This window comes from Lemur catta, chromosome 15 (genome assembly GCF_020740605.2).
Source record: "Lemur catta isolate mLemCat1 chromosome 15, mLemCat1.pri, whole genome shotgun sequence".
In the NCBI taxonomy this organism is placed as follows: Eukaryota; Metazoa; Chordata; class Mammalia; order Primates; family Lemuridae; genus Lemur; species Lemur catta.
The window spans coordinates 51,417,407-51,437,937 of record NC_059142.1 but is presented as its reverse complement, the minus strand read 5'-3'; the positions used below and the strand labels follow the sequence as shown (position 1 = coordinate 51,437,937).

General features: G+C 55.3%; 2 protein-coding genes across 4 annotated transcripts in view; both read right to left on the bottom strand.

Annotated features, from left to right (window-relative positions):
* TTYH2 (tweety family member 2) overlaps nt 1-10,621 on the bottom strand; it is a 31,166-nt gene extending 20,545 nt beyond the window's left edge. Inside the window, exons 1-3 of the mRNA XM_045569816.1 lie at nt 10,432-10,621; nt 3,142-3,314; nt 1,075-1,186 (exon numbers count right to left, since the gene is read on the bottom strand). Coding sequence (XP_045425772.1) covers nt 1,075-1,186; nt 3,142-3,314; nt 10,432-10,560 — 414 coding nt within the window. The 5' untranslated portion in view covers nt 10,561-10,621. The remainder of the gene's footprint in view (nt 1-1,074; nt 1,187-3,141; nt 3,315-10,431) is intronic.
* A 3,542-nt stretch (nt 10,622-14,163) lies between these two features.
* On the bottom strand, nt 14,164-18,702 carry RPL38 (ribosomal protein L38). 3 transcript variants are annotated; one of them, XM_045569813.1, is made up of 5 exons: nt 18,648-18,702; nt 18,403-18,443; nt 18,183-18,243; nt 14,704-14,826; nt 14,164-14,232 (listed from the first exon to the last, which is right to left on the bottom strand). In XM_045569813.1, the coding sequence occupies exons 2-5, from the start codon at nt 18,403-18,405 to the stop codon at nt 14,207-14,209; spliced, it is 213 nt and encodes a 70-aa protein (XP_045425769.1). In that variant the 5' UTR covers nt 18,406-18,443; nt 18,648-18,702; the 3' UTR covers nt 14,164-14,206. The 3 variants fall into 3 exon arrangements, with proteins under 3 accessions (XP_045425769.1, XP_045425770.1, XP_045425771.1); XM_045569814.1 differs by having other exon boundaries at nt 18,590-18,651; XM_045569815.1 differs by having other exon boundaries at nt 18,615-18,651.
* Nucleotides 18,703-20,531: the final 1,829 nt, after the last annotated feature.

Below are 20,531 nucleotides of genomic sequence, written 5' to 3'. Positions count from 1 at the left end.
CCTCTGGAGGCGGGGCCGGGGCACAGGAGCAGCACAGCTGTCTCTTTAAGGTGCCCCCCCACAAGGACCCGCTGAGGGATTAAAGCCTTAGAGGAGCTTAAGGGAGCAGGAGTGGGCGAGTGACGTCGACTCCTCTTCCAGAGGACGCCAGGGTGATGTCCAAATTCTCTGGCTGGGGCTGGATTTTGTGGTGGAGGCTGCTTGACACAAATGGGCCTTTTGTTGGGACTGTCACCCTCTGTAGGGGACCTGGCCCAGAGAGGATCACGACTGGGGTGCATGTCCCAGGACTGGTTTCCCTGAACGCTGCCTTCTGCCCTTTCTGCGGGAGCCCTGCTCCCAGGGAGCACCCAGGGCCACTGCGGGGCTGCCCGGAAAACCATCCCAAGAGACGGGGGCTTAGAGAGAAGGCGGCAGGGGCATGGGGACCAAGGTCAAAGTTGGAGAAAACCCTGGTCCCTTGCCCTCTGGCTCCATGGCTTGGCCAGACGCTCAGCAGAACAGCTTTCTCCTTCCCCTAAAACTCCGCATGTCCTCTGGCCAGCCCGGCACAATCCTTCACTGTGAGCCCCAGCTGGAGTCCCGGCCCAGCAGCCAGAGCCCCAAGGACACACGGCCGGGTTTCCGGCAAAATCTTACCACCCCACAGGGCTCTTTGCTTGTTTCGGAAGAGAGTTCTTTCCTCTTGACATCTCCTGGACCCCACAATACTCTGTACGCAGCACTTAAAACCAACACAAAAAACGCAGTGGGGCTGCTTTTCCATGTTCAAGGTCTCCTTTGACACATGGGAAAGTGTTCCGCTCTCCGGAAAATGAATGATGTTTGATCTCGCAGCCACCCCTACACCCCTCCTTTGGTCCTCACCCCCATCCCTGCTACCCCTCCTGGCTGGGGAGGTACAAGTGGCCCCTTTGCCCCAGGCAGGCGCAGCTGCAGCCCAGAGAGGGGTCCAGTCCTCCGGCATCACACAGCCCCTGGGTGTGCGGCCGCGCTGGCTGGGATCCGCCTGGGAGGTGACCACATGGACCGGCGGGCTGCGTCTGTGTCCCGCCAGCTGCCTGGGGGCCTTACCAGAGCATCGATCCCAGAGAAGGTGTGGTTTGCGTCGTCCAAGGAGTAGACGAGCTGGTATACCCCATCGTTGGTCTCGCTGTTTCCATAGAAACCAACACCCACCGCAGCACTGCAAGCAAGACCCCAAACAAAGGTTAGAGGTGACACCCAGAGGAGAATGTTTGTGCTTATTTTAAAAAATAACCTTTATTTTTTGTAGTAGTTTTAGATCCACAGCAAAATGGAGTAGAAAGTACAGAGTTCCCTTCTACACCCTCTGTCCTGTGGGCGTTTTGACAATCACTGGACCGGGTCCTGGGCCCCTCTGCTCTCATCACAGGGGCTGAGGGTGAACTCAGGCTCTTGGGCCTACTGGTTCCTTGCGGCTTCTGCCAATGGGGGAGCTGGCGGGAGAAGGAGGTGGGAGGAAGGGAAAGCAGGGTCCTGTCACCCTCTCTCTGCAGCCACTCCTGAGTTTGCTGTGCGGCTTCAGGCCCACTGCATTTCCGGCTTCTCTGGTGACATGGCTTCTCCCTCTGTCCCCCTGTCCTGCTGGCGGCGGTGGCTGCTGCTGTTGCTGATTTTGGGGTTGCTCACTGCCCCCATTAGGCCTCTGAGCTCTTCTATCCCCTGGCGACCTGTTCTGGACATGCAAGACCCTTGTGCTAAATACTCCAGTGGGTGTGGCTTCTGGTTAAACCCGACTTATCTGGCCACCCACTTCCTTGCCCACCCCGTTTACAGTGGCTCCTCTGCTCTTAAACCAACACCCCAGTTCCTAATGTGGCCTATAAGCTCCTGCGTGGTTTGGGTGCCATCTGCCCCTCTGCGTCTTCTCACACTGTTACCCATCTGCTCACATCCCCCCAGCACCCCGCCCCCGGCTGCTCTCCCTGCCTTGGCCACAGCGGCTTCCCCCAGCTCCACGCTCCCTCCCGCCACAGGTCTTTGCACGTGTCCTCTCTCTTCTGCCTGGAAGTCACCCCTCCTTCCTCGTCCCCACCTTTGCCTAGTTAACGCTTCTCACCCTGAGCCTCGGTGCCCTCGCACCCAGGGACACCCCTTGCCTCACGCTACAGGCGGGACAGGACCAACAACATGTTCCGATGGAGCAGAAAAGCGCGGTGGTGAGGTGAGCGCTGGGGGTGAGAGCCCAGGCTCACCGGGTCCCGTCTGGCTCCCGCCCTGCTGCCAAGCACTGGGGGATCCCACCCGGGGGTGACCGCACTAGGCCCTTGGAAAGGCCTCGATAGATACAAAAGCAAGAAAACGGCCTGGCGAGGTGGCTCACACCTGTAATCCCAGCACCTTGGGAGATGCAACGATCGCTTGAGGCCAGGAGTTCAAACCAGACTAGGCAACATAGGGAGACCCTGTCTCTACAAAAAATAAATAAAATTAACAAAAAAAGAAAAGCGCAATCCCTGAAAACAGCTAGTGTGCGTGCGGACACCGCCCGGGCGGAGTGGGCTGGCAGTGCCGGCGGCCGCACGGGAGCTAGGAATCTTCACTTCCACAGCACACAAGAACCACCCAGGGGCACTAAAAGCTATCGATCTCATCAGAAGATGGAATTGATCGGACTGGAGTCAGACTTTCTTCTGACCTTTCAGACCCGGAGCAGCAGCTGGGAGGGGACAGGACACAGGGAGTGGAGGTGCCCGCTATCTGGGAATGCCACCGGGTGAACTCAGGGAGCAGCCTATGTGGCTGCCAGGCACAACAGCCATGGACAAACCCATACTGGGACAGGGGTTGGGGGCCACGGGGCCCTTCTGGAAACCCCCCCATCACCACCCCAGGTCTCTGATTCCCGATGCTGAACAGCCTTCATTTTGGGGCTATCTTTTCCATCAAGATCGCCAGAGCTCAGTCGGGAGAACATGGCCAGACAGCCAATGAGCCACTCAGGGCTTGCTGGGGCAGAGCAGGGGGCGTCACGGTCCAGGGCTAACCATCAGCAAGACACAGGTGGCTCAGGCCCGAGCAAGTGGGCTCTTCACCCCGCTGTGCTGCCGAGGCGACCTTGGCCTTGCTCCCTTGCAGTCTGTGCCGCACCCGGGCCCAGTGCAGAGGGACACTCACCAGCAGACGAGCCCGGCCACCACCGCTGTCCAGGTGACACAGCAGGAATGCCGCTGCTTGGTCTGTACCGCATCATCCCGCCTGCAGCAGCACACGGAGACCAGGTAAGCCGCGAGGAAGAGGAGGTTCAGGCCCAGGCAGACGGCGGCCACCAACCCCAGGAACAGCAGCGACTGGAAGAGAGGAGAGGCCTGTTGTCAGCTCTGCGGCCCATTGGGAGGGGGTTCTGGAAGCGCCCTGCCCTTGGGCCCTGAGTGCCCTGCTGCCCGGCCTGTGGGTGTAGGAACAGGGGCTGAGCTATGTGTCTGTCACCCCCCTTTCTGTCTGTCCCTCCTTCTCGCCTCCTACTCTGCCACTGAGGCACCAGGGTGGAGGTGATGGAGCTTAGAGGGTATGAGGCCAAGTCATGGGCTTGGTGGTCAGCCGAGGGGGAGGGGATGCCAAGGCGGGTCCCCGGTTTCTGGGTCACACACCTGGATGAAGATACGGACCAGGCCCTGCTGATGAAGAGCTCTGAGCCACACACGAGACAAGGCAGGAATTGTCAACAACTGTCACAGTGAGGGCTGTGGGCGGTGAGCCCCATGGCTGAGGGAGACAGACAAGGAGAGGGACACCCACGAGGACCAGAACATCCGGTGACCTGGGGTGGGACACCGAGTGGGACCTGAGATCTGGCCAGGGAGGGACAGCACAGCCTATCTGCTGCCTCCTCTGTGCACAGGGTGCTGTCAGCAGTCACAAGTTTCTACCCAGAATGTAAGGAGCCTATTCTGGGTGTCAGGGTCCATCCCGAGAAAGAAGAGGCCAGCCCTGTGGCGGGAGTGGGGCTGGCACGAGTCAGGATCTGCAACCCGTGGGTTCCTTCCCCTGTGTCCCATCAGGGACAGCTAAACCCAGCTGCCAGGGGCCACAGCCAAGCCAGAATTCTAAGGGAGGGTGGGAGGAGCCTTCTCGGCCTGGCCTAGCACCTCAGGGTCCTGCACAGGGAGCTGCTGTCTGTCAGGAGGCCTAGGTGCCCCCCTCTGCCCTCCAATCTCTTGATTCCGCCAGATGGACACCAGATGGCACTGGGATTGGTGGCCGCCAGCCAGGCCTGGACCTGGCTCTAAGTCAGGCTCCTGAGCTGACAGCCGCCCCCTGCTTCCCACGAGCCCCCGAGGGGTTCCCAGTCCAGAATATGGGCTGTCGGGTGGGGGAGCCTGTTTCAGGGAGCCTGCATGCCAGTGGTGGCAATCGGGGGTGGCTGGGGGAGTCTCCAGGACCCTATGGTGTAAGGGGGAGACAAGACTTGTGCAGGGACGGGCACACATGGAGACAGCCCTGACAAGCCGAGGCCGGGGGTCTGCAGCCAGAGGCTTTGCGGTCAGCTTCCGGGGGCACAGAGCACAGTGGTACGGACACCTGCTGCAGTCCACGCTGCCCAGCCCTGTGAGAAGTGGACAGGTCTTTGGACCCCTGAGTTGAGCTGCTCTGCTGGTCACCGAGGACTGACAGGCTTCTCAGCAGCAGTGGTAGGGACAGCCCAGGAAAGGGCAAGAGAGATGGCTCACGTGGGAAAGGGCAGATGGATTCCATATAAAATGTGGATTTTACCTCTACCTGGGATAAACATGTCACAGTTACAGCTTCCCTGGTCCCCTCAGCCCTGCGCACTGTAAACCCTCCTCCACGCAGCTGGGAAGGCCCTAGAGCCAGAGAATCGGACCTGCATCTAGAGATGCTCCCAGGCAATGCGTACCCCACTGAAGTCTGGGAAGCACCAGATTAGCATCAACAGAAGTTCTCCAACTTTTCTCTAGTAGCTTAGCTACTTCTTCAAACTGACTCCCTTGGCAGAGCCCTGAAATACAGAGCTGCATCTGATTGGGGAGCACATGCAAATGCCACGCATTGTCCTGGCCATCCCTGCCCCTGAGGCCCCTCTGCTAAAACCCAGGGATCCCCATAACAATTTGCAAACCGCTGTGTAACATGCATACCATGACCTAGCAGAAAGGAGGGCTCGTGTCCCCCAAAAGACACACACACAAATGTTCACAGCAGCTTACAGCAGTAATAGCCAAACACTCAAAATAACCCAAATGTCTACCAGCAAGAGAATGGGTATACAAAACATGTTACAGTCGTAAATGGAACACAGCGCAGCCATGAAAAGGAAACTGCAGCCACGCACAACAACAGGGATGAATCTCACAGAGGTGATGTTCAAGGAAACAAGCCAGACACAAAACGGCAGAGACTATATGGTTTGATGTATATGAAGTTCAGAGCCAGAGAAACTCATCTATAGAGACGGAGGTGTGAATAGTAGCTACCTTTGTGAGGGAGCATGAGGGGGATCCTGGGGGGTCTGGAGTACTATTTCACTGGGACTATGTCTCCCCGCCCCCCCCCCCCCCCCCCCGACACACACATAAATTCACTGAGCGACACACTTAAGATTGTGCACTTTCCCATACGTTACTCCTGAAAAGAACTGTAACCGAACCCCAGACAAACCTCCGGTGTGGACTGGAGATGGCTAACATCCAGCCCTCCCCCCAGTCACCCTTTACGTCTAGTTTGCCTCCTGGACAGTCCCACTCTCTATCTGTCCCTAAATAGGACCCCCCCCAAGAAATATGCCATGTGTCCCCACCCAACAAGGAAGGCTCCGGGAGGAAGCAGTCAGCCTGCGGGTGGTGCGGCCGGCCCCCCGTTTCACACTCTCTCAAGCCTCCTCCAGCCTCCCGATCTGCAAGCCTGGCCCAAGCCTGGCCTCTCGGCAGGCCTGGGACTCTGTGGCCTGGGTGCTCTCCAAGCTGGGCAGCTGGCCTCAATTAGGTCACTGATAATGCAGTCCAGCCCCAGCGAGAGCGACGCCTGGGAAACCCAAACTCGGAGGGCTTTTGTTAGCAGGTCACTTCCGACCCTCCCTGGAACCCTCTCTGGGTGCTGGGAGGCCACTGGGGGTGTGGGTGGGGCAGGGGCAGAGGGGGAGGGGGAAGGGAAGAGGAAGGGAGAAGGGAGGAAGATTGGGGGGGAAGAGGAAAGGGAGGAGGCAAGTGGAGGCCTAACCAGAACCTTCTCCCAAGGCCAGCCTGGTGTCACCTGCTGCTCTCTAATGGGCAATTATTTTCCTGGTCCTAATTAACACTGCAAGTCCCCATGCGCATGGGGGTGGGGTGGAAGAGGGAGCCGAGACCTGCTCACAGGCTTCCTGCTCTGATGCACAGAGCTCAGCAAGGACAACTTTCCACGTCACCCACTGTGCCCTGCAGTCACCCCCACTGCCTGGGCCACCCCAACGCCATGCCCAGGGCTGCCACATCAGTGCTTAGACTGCCTCTGCCCTCTTCAAAGTGACTTAATTATCTCTGGTTTGTCACTGTGTAAGGAGAAACCCAAGCAGCGAGCACCAACCCAGGACCCAAGCTGGGGGCAGCAGTGACTGCTGCAGCTGGACGCATGAGGCGTCCACACTGGGCAGGGAGGGGACAAAAGCCCCAGCCCTGAGAAGAGGTATAGAGGTGAGCTGGCCTCAGGGGAGGTAGGGGAGGGGAGCCAGGAGGACCCAGAGGGAGGGCCCCCTCCCGGGGCTCAGTGTGACTGTCTGATGATGGTGACTCAGTTCGGGCTGCATGAATGGGCCTTCCTCATCCCGACCTCAGCTCGTGGCCTGGTCTTCCCTCTTCAGACCCACCCCATGTCAGTAGCAGGGAGTCCTGTAGTTCCTGGTCCAGCCCTGACTCTGTTCCCTCCCCCGCCTGAGGACACACACTCGGGACTCTTTGGGGAGACTGACCTGAACTACCCAAAGGGAACACATGAAAATACATGCCTAAATATAAAGTATTAATATTAAAAACATCTCCTCTACCCCCAACATGTGTCCCAAAAGAATCTGGTCTGCGGGTCCAGGGCAAGGAAAGCCGGAACAGGCAGCACACGTGTGGCTCCTGCATGGTGACAGCCGTAACTACCATGTGCTCGCGACCAGGGCTCACTGAGACATTTCAGGCGTCTTAGCTCAGCAGGGTCTGGGCTCCCGTGAGGGGCTGGGTGGACGGTGATGGTGGCACCAACACCGGGCAAGGAGGGAACTGAAGTGGCTTGTTCACTTGTTCAGCAACAGCTGGATTTAGTGCCAGGGGTTCTTTCTGTTGTCCCCAATACTGCTCATGGACACCTGGCCAGTGGGGCTCTCCTTCCCAAGCAGTGACTGTGGCAATTTACGATGTGCCAGGCACTGGCCACATGCTGTGTGTCAGCTAACTCACCCGTCCTTTTACCATCTCTTTGAAGTAGGACTCAGGCTGCAGGCCCAGGCTGCTTCCCCTCCAAGACACACAGCCACACCTGGTGGCCCGGAGCTGGGTCCCCACCAGGGGCAGGGCTCCCTCCTCCATGGCCTGCCTTGGTGCTCACCTCGAAGGCCTCTGCTGCCCAGGGGGCAGCCTCCCCCTGAGGCTGGCAAACAAAGGTTCAAGTCTGCTGGGCAAGGGGGTGGAACCCCTCAAGGGACTCAGGGCTTCCACTGCTCCCAAAACCCCAGAGAATGAGTGGGAGCCCCTACTTCCTCAGGTTCGGAACAATGGGTCTGCTCAGGCTCTCTCACCTCCCCAGGCGGCCTGCTTTTCCATCATCTCTGGACTTCCCAGACTCCCTTTGCTTTTGAGATCCCATGCCCCTCTTGGCTGCTCCCCCAGGCCCACATCTGCCTGTTTCCATCTTCTCTTAGTCTTTGACACGCGTGCACACACACACGCACACTGTCCCGTGAGCCTGCATTGCTCATTTGGACATGGGGGGTATGAGCTGAAGCCCTTTGTGTGTGTGTTTTGTTCCGTCTCCTGTGGCCAGTGTCTGTGGCACAGGTCTCCTCCCTCGCCACCTCTACAGGGTGTTGCACTGAGACGTGCTGTTGAGCCTCAAGGCCAATCCATCTAATGACTTATATCACTGGGTCCTATTATGTGCCACGGGACTCTGTACTGAGCACATTACATGGACTGTCTCAGTTAACACCTGCAGATGAAGGAAGCAAGGCTCAGAGCGGTTGACACCTGCCCACGGTCACATGGTAAAAGAACTAGCAATCCAACCCACCAGCTGGATGGCAGAGCCCCCACTCCATAGCACTGGGACCAGGGGCTGGCCCTAGACTCTTCTCAGGAGCTGCTCCCAAAGACCCCACTGCCTTGGTTATCACAGTCACCCCATGCCTGGCATGGTGCTTGGCCCCAGTCAAGTTTGCTGAGGACTGAGATGACTGATCCACCATCTGACTCTGGCAGTGAGTGGTGCTCAGGAGGAAAGGGTACGTCTGGGAGAGGCTGTGGTCAGACAACAGGGGAACTCCAAAACAGGAGCAGCCTTAAATAACACCCAGTGCCAGACTTCCTGTCCTGGCCCACCACACTCATCTCCCACCCAGCGATGGGGCGGAGTGGGGGTGCTGCGGGGCAGGACCAGGGGCTGATGGGAAGGGGATGCTCTCTGGAGCCATTTCATGCCCAGTACAAAGTGTGCCAGGGTCAGAACCCTGGGAGGAGATGGGCAGAGAATGTGAGTGGGTCCCTCTGGCTCAGCTGCCACCTGTCTGTGGGACTGGGCGTGGGGGTGGGGGTGAGGCAGGCTCAGGCTGCGCCAGCCACAGCTGCTGGACAGAAAGGAGCTGTCTCTGGGGCCAGTGGGGTGGGGAAGCGCCATCCCTACTCCCCTCTAGGGGTCTTCTTGATTTCCTCCAGTGGAGAGGAGAAAGCTATGGTGGGACACTCCGGATGTGGGATGTGGGGCACAGGATTTGGGGGATGGACGGACACACACGCGCGCACACACACACACACACACACACTCCCAACAGCACAGCTGTCTCTGAAATCATATCCGCCTCTTTTCATGCATTCTTTGGGAGCGGAAGATTCCCTGGAGCTATCCCCAGGCAGCCACATTCTCAGGGAACTCTGACTTCCACAGGCAGGGCTCTGGGAGAGGGAGGGGCAGGCGGATCAGAAGGGAGCCAGCCGTGCGACTGCACTGCTGCTGCCCTACCCCTGTGTGCCCACCGAACAGCACGAAGGGGTCCTGATTCTCCTCTCCTTCTGGAAGGGCAGGCACCATCTGCCTGGGCCAGGGGTTATTATTAGGCTCCCTGTCACTGTCACCGGCACTTGGGCAGTGCACATTTTACCAGATCAGGATCCCCTGGGCCCTGCAGGAGAAAGGTCTCCAGAGAGGCCCTGCTTTGCCCTGACCTGCCCCATACCAAGAGAACTTGACACTGCAGGCAGACACAGTCTGGGGGTCAAAGTCCTGAGATGGGGAGCTCAACTCTGAATAAATGTGCCCTCTCCTGGGCCACCCAGTCCATGAATCTTTGACCCAAGGGGGGCACTGACTCAGCCGGAACACAGGGCAGAGCAGGTGTGACCAGACCTGAGATAAGCTGGGAGATTCTGCAGCTCTGTCCGGGCAGGGAGGTCTGGGGAGCCCTGGCCCTCGCTATGGGGTGCAGAAACTGCCAGAGGGGATGGCAAGCAGGACAGCGGGGGTCAGCAGTGCAAGGATGAGGGGAGTGGCTGGCCAAGAAGTCCCGACCCCAGAAACTCAGGGCCTAGAAGGGGTGGGGTGGGGGAACAGGAATGGGGCGGGGGAACAGGAATGGGGCAGCACAGGACCAAGCAAAGGACAAAGAGAAGAGATGGGCTGACAACACAGGGGGGTTCTCAGGACCACAGTGTGAGAGGGGCTGATCGGAGGCCACTTTCCTTCCCTGAAACAAACACAGGCGGCTGCCGCCTCCCCAGCCCTTCAGCCTTCCAGAAGGGGCCCAGGCAGAGTCGTAGCAGCGGCTCCCAGCCTGCAGGCAGGGCCAGGAGGAGGCGTGCTGCGGCGACGGACTATGGAGACTCAAGTCAGTTTCTGCCAAAACTTCTCCCAGGCCAGGCAGCCCCGGAAAGAGAGTGCCCGGTCTTGGGACGTCAGAAGGTGGAAAACGTCGGGGGACCCCTCAGCATGCCCGCACCCCGCGCTGCCCTGCCCCCTCGTGCCCTTCCTCCCTTGCCCAACGCCGGCTTAGCTCCGATCTTTCCAGTTTTCTTGGCTCGCAAGGTTCCCAGGCCGGAGGGCCCTCGGGCCACGGGCCTTGAGAGTGGAGGCGGGAAGGGAAGAGAAGCGGGGGAGGGGCGGCGGGGAGAGAGAAGGGGTCTGAGAGGCGCGTGGGAGAGTGCGGGCTGCAGAGGGGAGAAGCGGAGGTGCGGGGACTTGGGGCGCGCGTGGTCCGTGTCTAGGGCGGCGCAGACTCACCTCCTGGTAACTCTCGTCGCTGGGGCTGAACGTGCTGTCCACCGGCTGCAGGCGCAGGCCGAGGCGTGGGACGCTGTGCAGCCACACGACCCACCAGGGTGCAATGTACTCCACGCGCGCCGCCGGCATGGTTCGGTCGGAGTGCCACCCGCTCGCTCGCTGCCGCCGCAGCTGCAGCCGCCACTCGGCCCGGGCCGCGCGCCCGCCCCGCCCCCGTCCCAGGCCCCGCCCCCCGGGCGCGCGCCCGCCCCGCCCCCGGCCAGGTCCGGGTCCCGAGCGCGTAGCCCCAAGACCCCGCCCCAAGACCCCGCCGCCCCTCTCTGGGCTGGGATCTGCCCTGGCCTGACGGGCGAAAAGAGGGGGCAGTAGAAGTGTAAAAGCTTCCAGAACTCTTCTAAACTGTTTCAGTCTCTAAGGCCCGGGCTTCTTACTAATTACTTATCACATCAAAGCCATAAATTGTCAGTGAATGAGTACAGCTGGCAGTCATGGTGCGAAGCGAGGCTGGCCGTCCTCAGGGCTTGTTACATACAGGGTGAGCAAACCGACGGATTGGGGAGCGAAGGAAGCAATATTCAGCCACTCGGTCACTCGTTCTAAATTCACTCTCCTTCATTTATTGAGCATCTACGTGACCCGGGCCGGGAGGAAGCAGCTCAGGCTGGAGGGCAGCTGACCGGCCGCAGGTCTGTGCGGTGGAGTGAAGGGGTCGCGACGTGCTCGGGCTTGGCTGGAGGGGTGCGCAGCGGCCGAGGCAGAGCCGTCGGTGAGAAAGGAGGCCCCCCGGGCAGGGGAGGGGAGCCTAGGTTTCAGCTTGGAGGACCGGGGGCTGCGGGGCCGCAAACGCGCGGCTGCTAGAAGGGCCGGGCCAAGACGCCCCGCGCTCACAGACCCCGGGGCCAGAAGAGGGAGTCTGGCCCTGCCCTGCCGTCGGGGCCTCTCCTGGGGGTTGCCAACCCGTATTGTTCCCGGAGCCTGACAGTTGCCGTCTCATCTGCACGTGCCGCAGGCAGATACCTGCACGGGGTGCGGGAGGCCGGAACGCTTGTCCTCTCATACGGGTTTCTTTCCCTAATTCAACAAATTTTATTGAGCATCTTCTCTGTCTTAGGGGATACAGTGATGGATAAAGCGTACATGTTCCTGTTCCTGTCTGCGCGGGACCGACAGCCTAGCAGGCCAGGAGGCCGACTTTTAACCTGCAAACAGTGATGAGTTAAAAAAAAACTCTGTTCAGCGCTTTGAAGAGTCCTGCGAAGAGTCCTGCGCGGGTATGCAAAGGGACTGGGGCTGGAGCCGGGGTGTTTCCCGAAGGACAACAGCGAGGGAAGAGGTGAAGGATGATCAGGAGTGAACTGGGGGTGTCCTGGGGAGGATCCTGAGCAGAGGGAACAGTACCCGGAGATCTGGGAAGGGCTGGGGGAGGGAAGGAAATGGCCAGTGCGGAGAGAGCCAAGGGGTCCAGGAGCCTGGAGAGCCGCAGGGGCGGCGCAGATCAGCCTGGGGCGGGAAAGGGAGCTTTTCGGGGTCACCCAAACGTCCTCTGCATTGCAGTGGTGGTTACACAACTGCAAGTGTTTGTCAAAATTCACAGAACTATACACCAAAAAGGTTTAACTTCACTGCAAATTATACCAAAAAACAAACAAACGCCCTCACTTTAAGCCAGGGGCAGTGGCTCACGCCTGTAATCCTGTAATCGCAGTACTTTCAGACCCCGAGCCAGGGGATCGCTTGGACCTAGGAGACCAGCCTGAGCAACACAGCAAGACCCACCTCTAAAACAAATAAACAAAAACAAGAAAGAGGCAGGCAGAGCCAGATCCTAGTGTCCCCCAGGTAAGGGTTTTGGTCTTTGACCCCCAGCCAGGGCCACTGTAGGTTCTTGAGGAAAATGGGCCTGAAATGGATCTCATAGGGGCCCCTTAACAGCCCATGCCCTCAGGGGGCACCCGTAACAGGCCTGAGGCCGAGGCACGACCCACCCTGCCCCCAGAACCTTCGGGATAGGCACTGCCTGCTGCCTTGCACAGGTCACCTCCTCCAGGTCAAAGGCACATAAGGCTATAACATAAAGGTGCTTATCCTTGCCACAAAGCCTCCCAAACACCACCCAATGTTCAACTGACTCAAGAGTTACAGATGTCATTCCCCTAGGAAGAGCCTAGTCACAATTGTGACCTGCATGGTGCCTCAGGAGAGAAAGGAGGGCAACAGGAGACACCCTAGTGGGAGATGTTTGCCTCCTGGTCAGTGGGTGGTCACCCCAGGATTGACTTTGACCTGGTGCAGGAGCACCCCAGCAGCTGGGGCTGGGCACCAGAAAAGGAGGGGTGGAGGAAGTGGGCAAGGCTTGCCTGTCACACTTGAAGCCACTAACTGCAGAAACTCCCTCAGAGCTACCTGGGTGCAGCTTAGAGTACCAAAACCTGCAAAGGCGGTCTTCACCAGTGGACCATTCTAGCAGCTTCCCCAGGGGCCTGCTGCCCTAGAGAGGTGAGTCAGTGAGGGAGAACAGTAGCAGACCTCCCAAGGACTCCAGAACAGCACTCCCAAGTCCCCTACCCAGTCCAAGCCAGCAACTGTGGCCCACACATCACCCCAAGTGTGTAGGCTTTAGCTCACTGAAGCCTCAGCAAGGCAGTGGTGACACTGCCTGCCACTTGAGGGTTAAAAAACAAACCTATGCTCCAAACCAACATCAGAATCTGCAGTCAGCCCTGGCCACCACAGTAAACTGTTTCTAAGTGCTCCAAATGACTGTAAGGCACAAGGCAGCGCTGCAGAGCACTGCATGAAAGGACGGCTTCTCTGGACGGGCAGACAAATCCCTGCAGGGCTTGTCTCCTAGGAGCTGGGCCGAGTCTCTGGACAATGTGCTGGGGACAAAGAAAGCCAAAGTGGTAGATGCTCACTTTTCCCTGGGAATCTTAAATGTTTAAAGAATGGGAAAGGTGAAAGCCGACAGTGCCACATCTGGGTCTACTGACAATCTCTGGGTGCTCCTGTGTACACACCCTCTCCTGGAGGAAACAAAACTCAGGCCTTCGAGTAAACTCACAGCCAGATTAAAAAAACCTCACCTTTACGATTCTCGTAGACTGGTGCTTGCCCATCACAACCTGCTTATGTTTAAATATTTAACACAATACCAAGCATACTTTTAAAAGATGAAAAAACCAACTATCTCAGGCAATCAGGCACTTGAGAGTGAGTTTTTTGCAAACCACTTCTAGACATTTACTGGGGAGTTTGTTGTAGCATGGTGCCACCTTGTGGTCTGTCCCCACATGACACCATATCCACACCTCACTGAAATTTGCTAGTATTAAGTAGCATGAGCAGTTCTAGTTCATTTAAGCCTTATGAAAAAGGTATCAATATGGCTGTTTTCCAACTGAGGAAATAGGGGCAGAGGTGAAATCATTTCTCAAAATCATACGGGTTAGTTAAGTGGCAGAACCAGTATCTAATTACCCCGGAGCCAGGCCAGCTAGGCCCTTGTGGACCTGTTTGAATGCCAGTGAACGCAATCTTCATTCTGCCGCCTATTTCTGTTATGGCCTCCCTAAGTCTATTTTCAAACCCAGGCTAAAAAAAGATGGTCTCATTTGTTCACTGAGATCTCATCCAAGCTTAGGGATAAGCAATCAGGACCCATGTCCCATTCCCACCAGAAGCCATTATCAAGCAGCATTTCCCTTCCCATGTCAGAGATAAAGGACGCTTAAGAATTTTTAAAAATTTTAATACAGTTCAAATCAGCATATCTGGTTCATTTCAGTTCCTTCACTGCCAAACCTAGAGGGAAAGAGACAAAGAGGTGAGTCACGCAGGAGATACACTGAGCTGCTGCTGCTTGTCTTGATTTTGAACTTAAGCTAAAGAGAGCTCACAAGGCTCAGAAATTAGGTTCACCAGGAAGGTTCTGGTTAATACATTAAGTTAGTGCTTGTCCTATGATACTCAATCAGCTCCCTTACCTGTAAAAATGGGACTGTCAGTACCAGCAGCTGCCTCGCAGGGTTGGGGTGAGGACTAAATGAACCATAAACTTTCCTCTGGCCAAGGACCTATTTCTGGTACTGGATAGAACCAGGGAATCACAACCACTCCCTGCACTACCAACAGTAAGAGCAGACACTTAGAAAAACCACAAAATGGGCTCTCCTAAATCTGGGGATGATTTGAAACAAAATGGCAACACAGCAACCTTCCCTGTTTCTGGTCAGTCTGTTACCCAGCCCCCCCCTTCATTTCCCGCTCACTCACCCGGGGGCAGAGACTGCTTCAGTTTCTCTGCCTTCTCTTTGTCGGTGATGACCAAGGTATAAAGGTATCTGCTGCATCGAACTTTAAACTTCACATTATCCTTATTTTTCTTAATCTTGACAGCTACCAGAGACCAGAATTAGTAATTAAGTTGTATCACAGAAAACAGAGGTCACACAGTTCATGTGCTTCACACTCGTGCAGCAGGCAGCATTTCACTGACTGCACTTGGTCATTCAGCACCCACTGCCAGAGCTGTGCCCCACTTTCCCTCTGGTGAAATGGAAAACAAGACCACCTGTCCCTCTATGACCTCAAAATAAAAATTAAAAAAAGTGTCAGAGATCTACATTTCCCTTTTATTAATACTCAAGAGCCTGGGGCTTATTCAGTCTTAACTGGTTTGTTTACATTTAAAACATAGGCATTTGGTACACTGAACACAACAACATTGTAGAACATTCTACATCAACGTTATTTTTTTCCAAGGGATGGAAGCAGTTCCTAAAGTAAGGAGATGGGTTATCTGCTGGGATTAAGAACTTTTTAGCACCCGATTCCTGGAAATCAGCTCTCTGCATATATGATGTTCTGGGGCAGTAATACAGAGCTCCTCCTTCTGGACTCTTCCATGCCCCTCCACCCCGACAGCACGTACCAAAGCTTTTCCTAAAATTTATGTGTAAATGGTTTTCTGGGTTATGTCCTACTGCCGAGTTCTGTCTCAGGAGCACAGCTCAGACAAGAGCGAGCTCTAAGTGGACCTCAAATTCAGCTGTGCACGGTTTGAAATTTTGCAAACAGTCTGATTATATGTAAATGTCAACGTACTTCCATCTGGCTGCTGGAAGACACCTGCTTCCCAGGAACAGGTTAGCCACCTCATGTACCTGTCAAATGCCTTGTTCCAACTTCTTTAAAAACTGCTCACAGACACTCCAAAGTACTCACTGTTTTAAAAGCAGTGAAGTGCCAGTTGAGAATCAGGTGGCTGAGGACTGAACATGGGCTCCAGTGCTCGAACCCAAGTACCTAACCAGACACACAAGCGTAGCACCTAACCTCAAAGAAGCAGCACAAGATTAACTTGTACTCACAATCTCACAACTCCATTTCTGCCAATAATTCCTAGAGGACAGGGACACGTCACTGGAAGAAGCACTGTGGCTTGGAGCTGGCTGCCTTGGCTCATGTTCTTAGTAAGTCCAGATACCTCGATATTCATCCAAATCAACCTATTTCAGTATCCTAACATTGCCCCTAGCAGCTGTCCCACTCCTAGAAACTAAGCTGAATACCACTTGTAAAGACGTATGGATCTCTTAAAAAATGTTATTCAACATTACCATATGTGCAGCAATTCCATTTCTAGGTATATACCCAAGAGAACTGAAAGCAATGACAGAATATTTGCATACCCATGTTCACAGAGGCATTATCTATAATAGCCAAAATTCACAAAATGTGGAAGCAATCCAATGTCCATCAATAGACAATGGATAAACAAAATGTGGTCCGTCCATACAATGGGCTACTCAGCCTTAAGAAAATTCTGACACATGCTACATGGATGAACCTTGCCTACATTACGTGAAGTGAAAGAAGCCAGTCACAAAAGGTCAAATGGTGTTTATTTCGCTTGTAAGAGGTACCTATAATAGTCAAATTCATAGAGACAGAAAGTAGCATGGTAGTTGCCAGGGGCTGGGGAGTTGTTTAACGGGGACAATTTCAGCTTGGGAAGATGAGAAATTTCAGGAGATGGCTGGTAGTGGCGGTTGCACAATAATATGAATGTGCTTAATGCCACTGAACTGCATACACTTACGAATGGTTAAGGTGGTAAATTTTATGCTATGCCTATTTCACATGTGAAGAAAGTTTATTCAACAACCCCCTACTGAACACCTTATTATGCCCAGAGGACTGTGACCCCTACCCTCATAAGCCACATCATCTAAAACCAGGTTCCCAAACAGAATGAAAAAGAAAACCAATCTGACGGATTTGACTATAACTTCTTCCACATGTTAAGGGCTTTCAATCCTTGCACCAATCCGTGCGACAGATACTGTTACCACCCTTTTAAACACAAGGAAAGGGTGGTGTCATATTTAACTTTCTGAGAACAGTTATTTGCTGGAAGAGCTGGGATTTGTGCTCAATTTAAAACTGACCCAGTAGTCTCCTCTCTTTATAGTATGACAGTACACAAAACACAAGCACACACACATCATTCCCACCAGATGCTCCTTGTTCCCACAGGTGGTTTACCAGTTCATACAACACCAGAGGATCAAAGGCAACACCCTGTTGTGGGTAATCAGGACACACAAACATGACCCTCCCTGCCTCTGCCCACCCCCCCAACTCATTAAAGGCTCTCCCCATGCACCACTATTTGGTTCTCTCACTGGCATAGAGCATGAGAGATGGTTGGTCTTAGCCCACCTTAATGCATCTGCCCAACACTGTCCTACCTGCACAAATTATCCAATTCTCTTTCATGTAGCAGAAAAAATATGACTCCAGGTTAAAGTAACATAACATAAATGAAGATCTATCTTGTATCAAACACAAACCCGCAAACCTTCAACTATAACAAAGGGAAAACAGAACTGCCTCTCATGCTTGACATAAAAAAATGACAATATATGGGCAGCAGAGGGTGGCACATATCAGTCGAAAACCTGCTCATCACCTCCTTTGCCCTTTATTTACAAGCTGCGAAATGAATAAAGACCACTTCCAACTTATGACAGTTCAACTTAAAATTTTCCAACTTTAGAGTGGTGTTAAAAGTGATACGCATTCAGCAGAAACCATACTTCTAATTTTGATCTTTTTCCCAGGCTAGGCTACAGGTACCCTTCTCCTGATGCTGGGCAGCGGCAGCCCCCAGCCAGCCACGAGAGTGAACAGCCTACAGTTTTGCTATATTCAATAAACCACACGAGACATTCAACACGTCATAGAACAGTCTTGCTTAGACCATTTTGCCCAACTGTAGGCAAGTAAAAGTGTTCTAAGCAAGTTTAAGGTAGTTCAGGATAAACTCTGACATTCAACAGATGTTACTTAGTAGTGAAATGCACTGCGAGCTAGGAACATAACTCAGTCCACGGTATTCCAGAACTGAACGTGCAGCACTACACTGTTTATGGGACGCGTGTTTCGAGGCTTTCAGGCAGTAAAGATTCCGTTCAGTGAATCTACTGTATCGACAAGAGAACAGAAATGAACTCAGAACGGTCTTTAAGATGCTCACAATTAACTAGCTAAGGAAGACGGCCCTAAGAACTCTTTGCGCCACCCGACGTGGCCCAAACAGGTCTGTCTGCTGGGGACTTCGAGGGTAGCGCTGCCCCCCCACCGCCGCTCTGGGAAGACGCTGCCGGAGCAGCACCGGCGTGGCACCGCCCCACGCCAAAGCCACCGTTACCATTCGCTCGCCTTAAACCTTCAGAGCGCCCACTTACACTTGGCATCCTTTCGCCTGGCTGTGAGCAGAAAGTCCTTGATTTCCTCAATTTTCCGAGGCTGCAAAAGGAAACGGGAAAAAGCTGCAGATTTTCTGGTGACGGCCAAGTCCACCGGCCCCTCTCGCTTCCGAAGACCGTTGGAAAGGGGCTCCCGCCCTCCCCCAGGGCCCCGAGTGCCCCCCACCCCGGGAAAGCGCCAGGCACGGGACGTACTCACCATGGTGACGAGGCGCGCAGAGAAGGGGTGCGGACCCGTACCTGCGGGGGAACAGTCCTCAGCGTTAGCAGGGCGCGGGGGCGAGCAGAGGACCCCGCTTCCTCCCCTCCCCCGAAATACCGGCCCGATCGTACTCCCTCCTCCTCCCCTACACCCTTGATGCACGCCCGGGAACCCTAAATTTCACCAGGCCGTGGATTGCTCCGGATTACCCCTCTCCCCAGTGTACCGCCCAACGGACACACCAAGCAGCTTAAAGGCAGAAGCAAGGAAAGGAACGAGACTTCCGTTTCCGGGCAGTAAAACCCACCCAATGGAGGAAGCCGGGAACGGTGTCCGCAAAGGATCAAGAATCATAGAAGCGTTCGCCCTTCCAATTGGAGCAGCCCTGCCCCCTGCCGGTCAGGATCAGCAGTGCAGCTCCACGGCCTTGACCCCCTCTGCTCCCTCCGCCCACTCAGCCCACCCCTCCCTCTCTCGACTACTCCATCCCCCCATTCCTTTCCTCCCCAGCAACCCCCAAACCCAAGCGTGGCTTCCCTGGGTTTGATTTCGGGTTCGTGCGCCGGGCGTCTACCCAGGGAATTCTTCGTGCAGCGGAAGGGACCCTCGTGTGTCCCTGGTGGAACCTCTCGCGGGGGCTCCTCGCCTTTCCTTCCTGCACCCTTTGTGAGGGACACAGGGTCTGTCGTGGCCAGGGCCTCCTCTTTCCATCTAAGGGGACTTTCCCACTAGCTGCCTCGCGTCCCTTCCCGAGTGGCTGCGCACTGGGAGCAAGGGGCCCCCGGCAGCTGCCGTCTGTGCAGCGCGCGACGCGGCCGCCCCTGGGTAAGCGCCCCCGCCGGTGCGCGGCGGGTGGCGGCAGGTGGCGGCAGGTGGATCCCGCTCTCGCCCCTCTTGGCCGCGGAGCACGAGGGCTTTGGGGGCACTAGACCCCACCCCCACCGGGAGCCGCGCAGTCCGCACTGGACCCCCTGCGGGTCCCCAGCCCTTTGGGGGAAGGCGGCGCTTCCTGCGCCCCTGGGGTCCCCCAGCCTCCACCCCACCCCGTGCACATTTATACTGGACTGTTCTATACCGTCTTTTAAGGTAGGCGCCTGGAAACCTGTGGTTATTGATTTTATTTTTATCCTCCACTTTTATTTTATTTTCAACCTCTCTACAAATGTCTACATTTTATTATATTTGTTGCCCCCAAATTTAATAACAACACAGCAGAATGTAATTGCCTTGTGCTTATTATTACAGAGCAGCCCTCCCGGAGAGGGAGAGCACTTAGCCGTGAGCTGTGGTTGCAACGCGCTCTCCTCTCTCCCTCCCTCGTCCCTCCCGTGTCCATCCTCTGACATTGAGGAGTCCGGGTTGACCCCTTCCCTGGGGTGCCGGTGACGCAGGGAAGGATAAACAAAATACTCTTAATAGTACTGGAGAGTCCTTTAAAGAAGCCAAACTATGCTTCTGCAACTATAAATGTGTCTGGGTCTTAGCAGTGGGAAAAGTTAATTGGTGGAAGCTTAATTTTAGATGTCTGAAGTTCGAGATCCAGTCTGAGAATCAGGGATGACTCAGCCCTGACCTGAGAAGGACTTTCCCACATTTCTCAGCCTGGCCTCCTCCATGGCAGTCGGATGCGTTTCTGGTTTTTTCTAGCCCACTGCTCCTGAACAGGGAGCTGCCCTTTCGGCCAAGCAAGCCAATGGGTCTTTCTGACCTCCAGGCATTTGCTGCTCTGATACTAAGTCCTGCTCGTCCTTCAACGTTTGACAGGACCATTCACCCCTGACTCCTGTTGCTTGTCCCTCATTCAGCGGTTCCTCGAAATCACCTCTCCATAGGCTGTGTGGCCGTGTTAAACTTTTTCGTATGTTTGTACTACTTTTCTTTGAAGGCAAGGACAGAGCTGGGCATTCTGTTGGTAACTCTCGGGATGCAGTGCTCATGTATGTAGTAGGTGCTCAATGCTACCGTTGCAGGGTTGTCACAAGCTGGATGTGACATCTGAGATCACTCATTATATGAAGGGGAGGATAGAAGGAGTGAGGGAGGGACAGAGACATGAAAGGAGGGGCAGAAGGAGGGTTGGAAGGAAGGAGGGAGGGATGGAAGGAGACATGAAGGGAGGGGCAGAA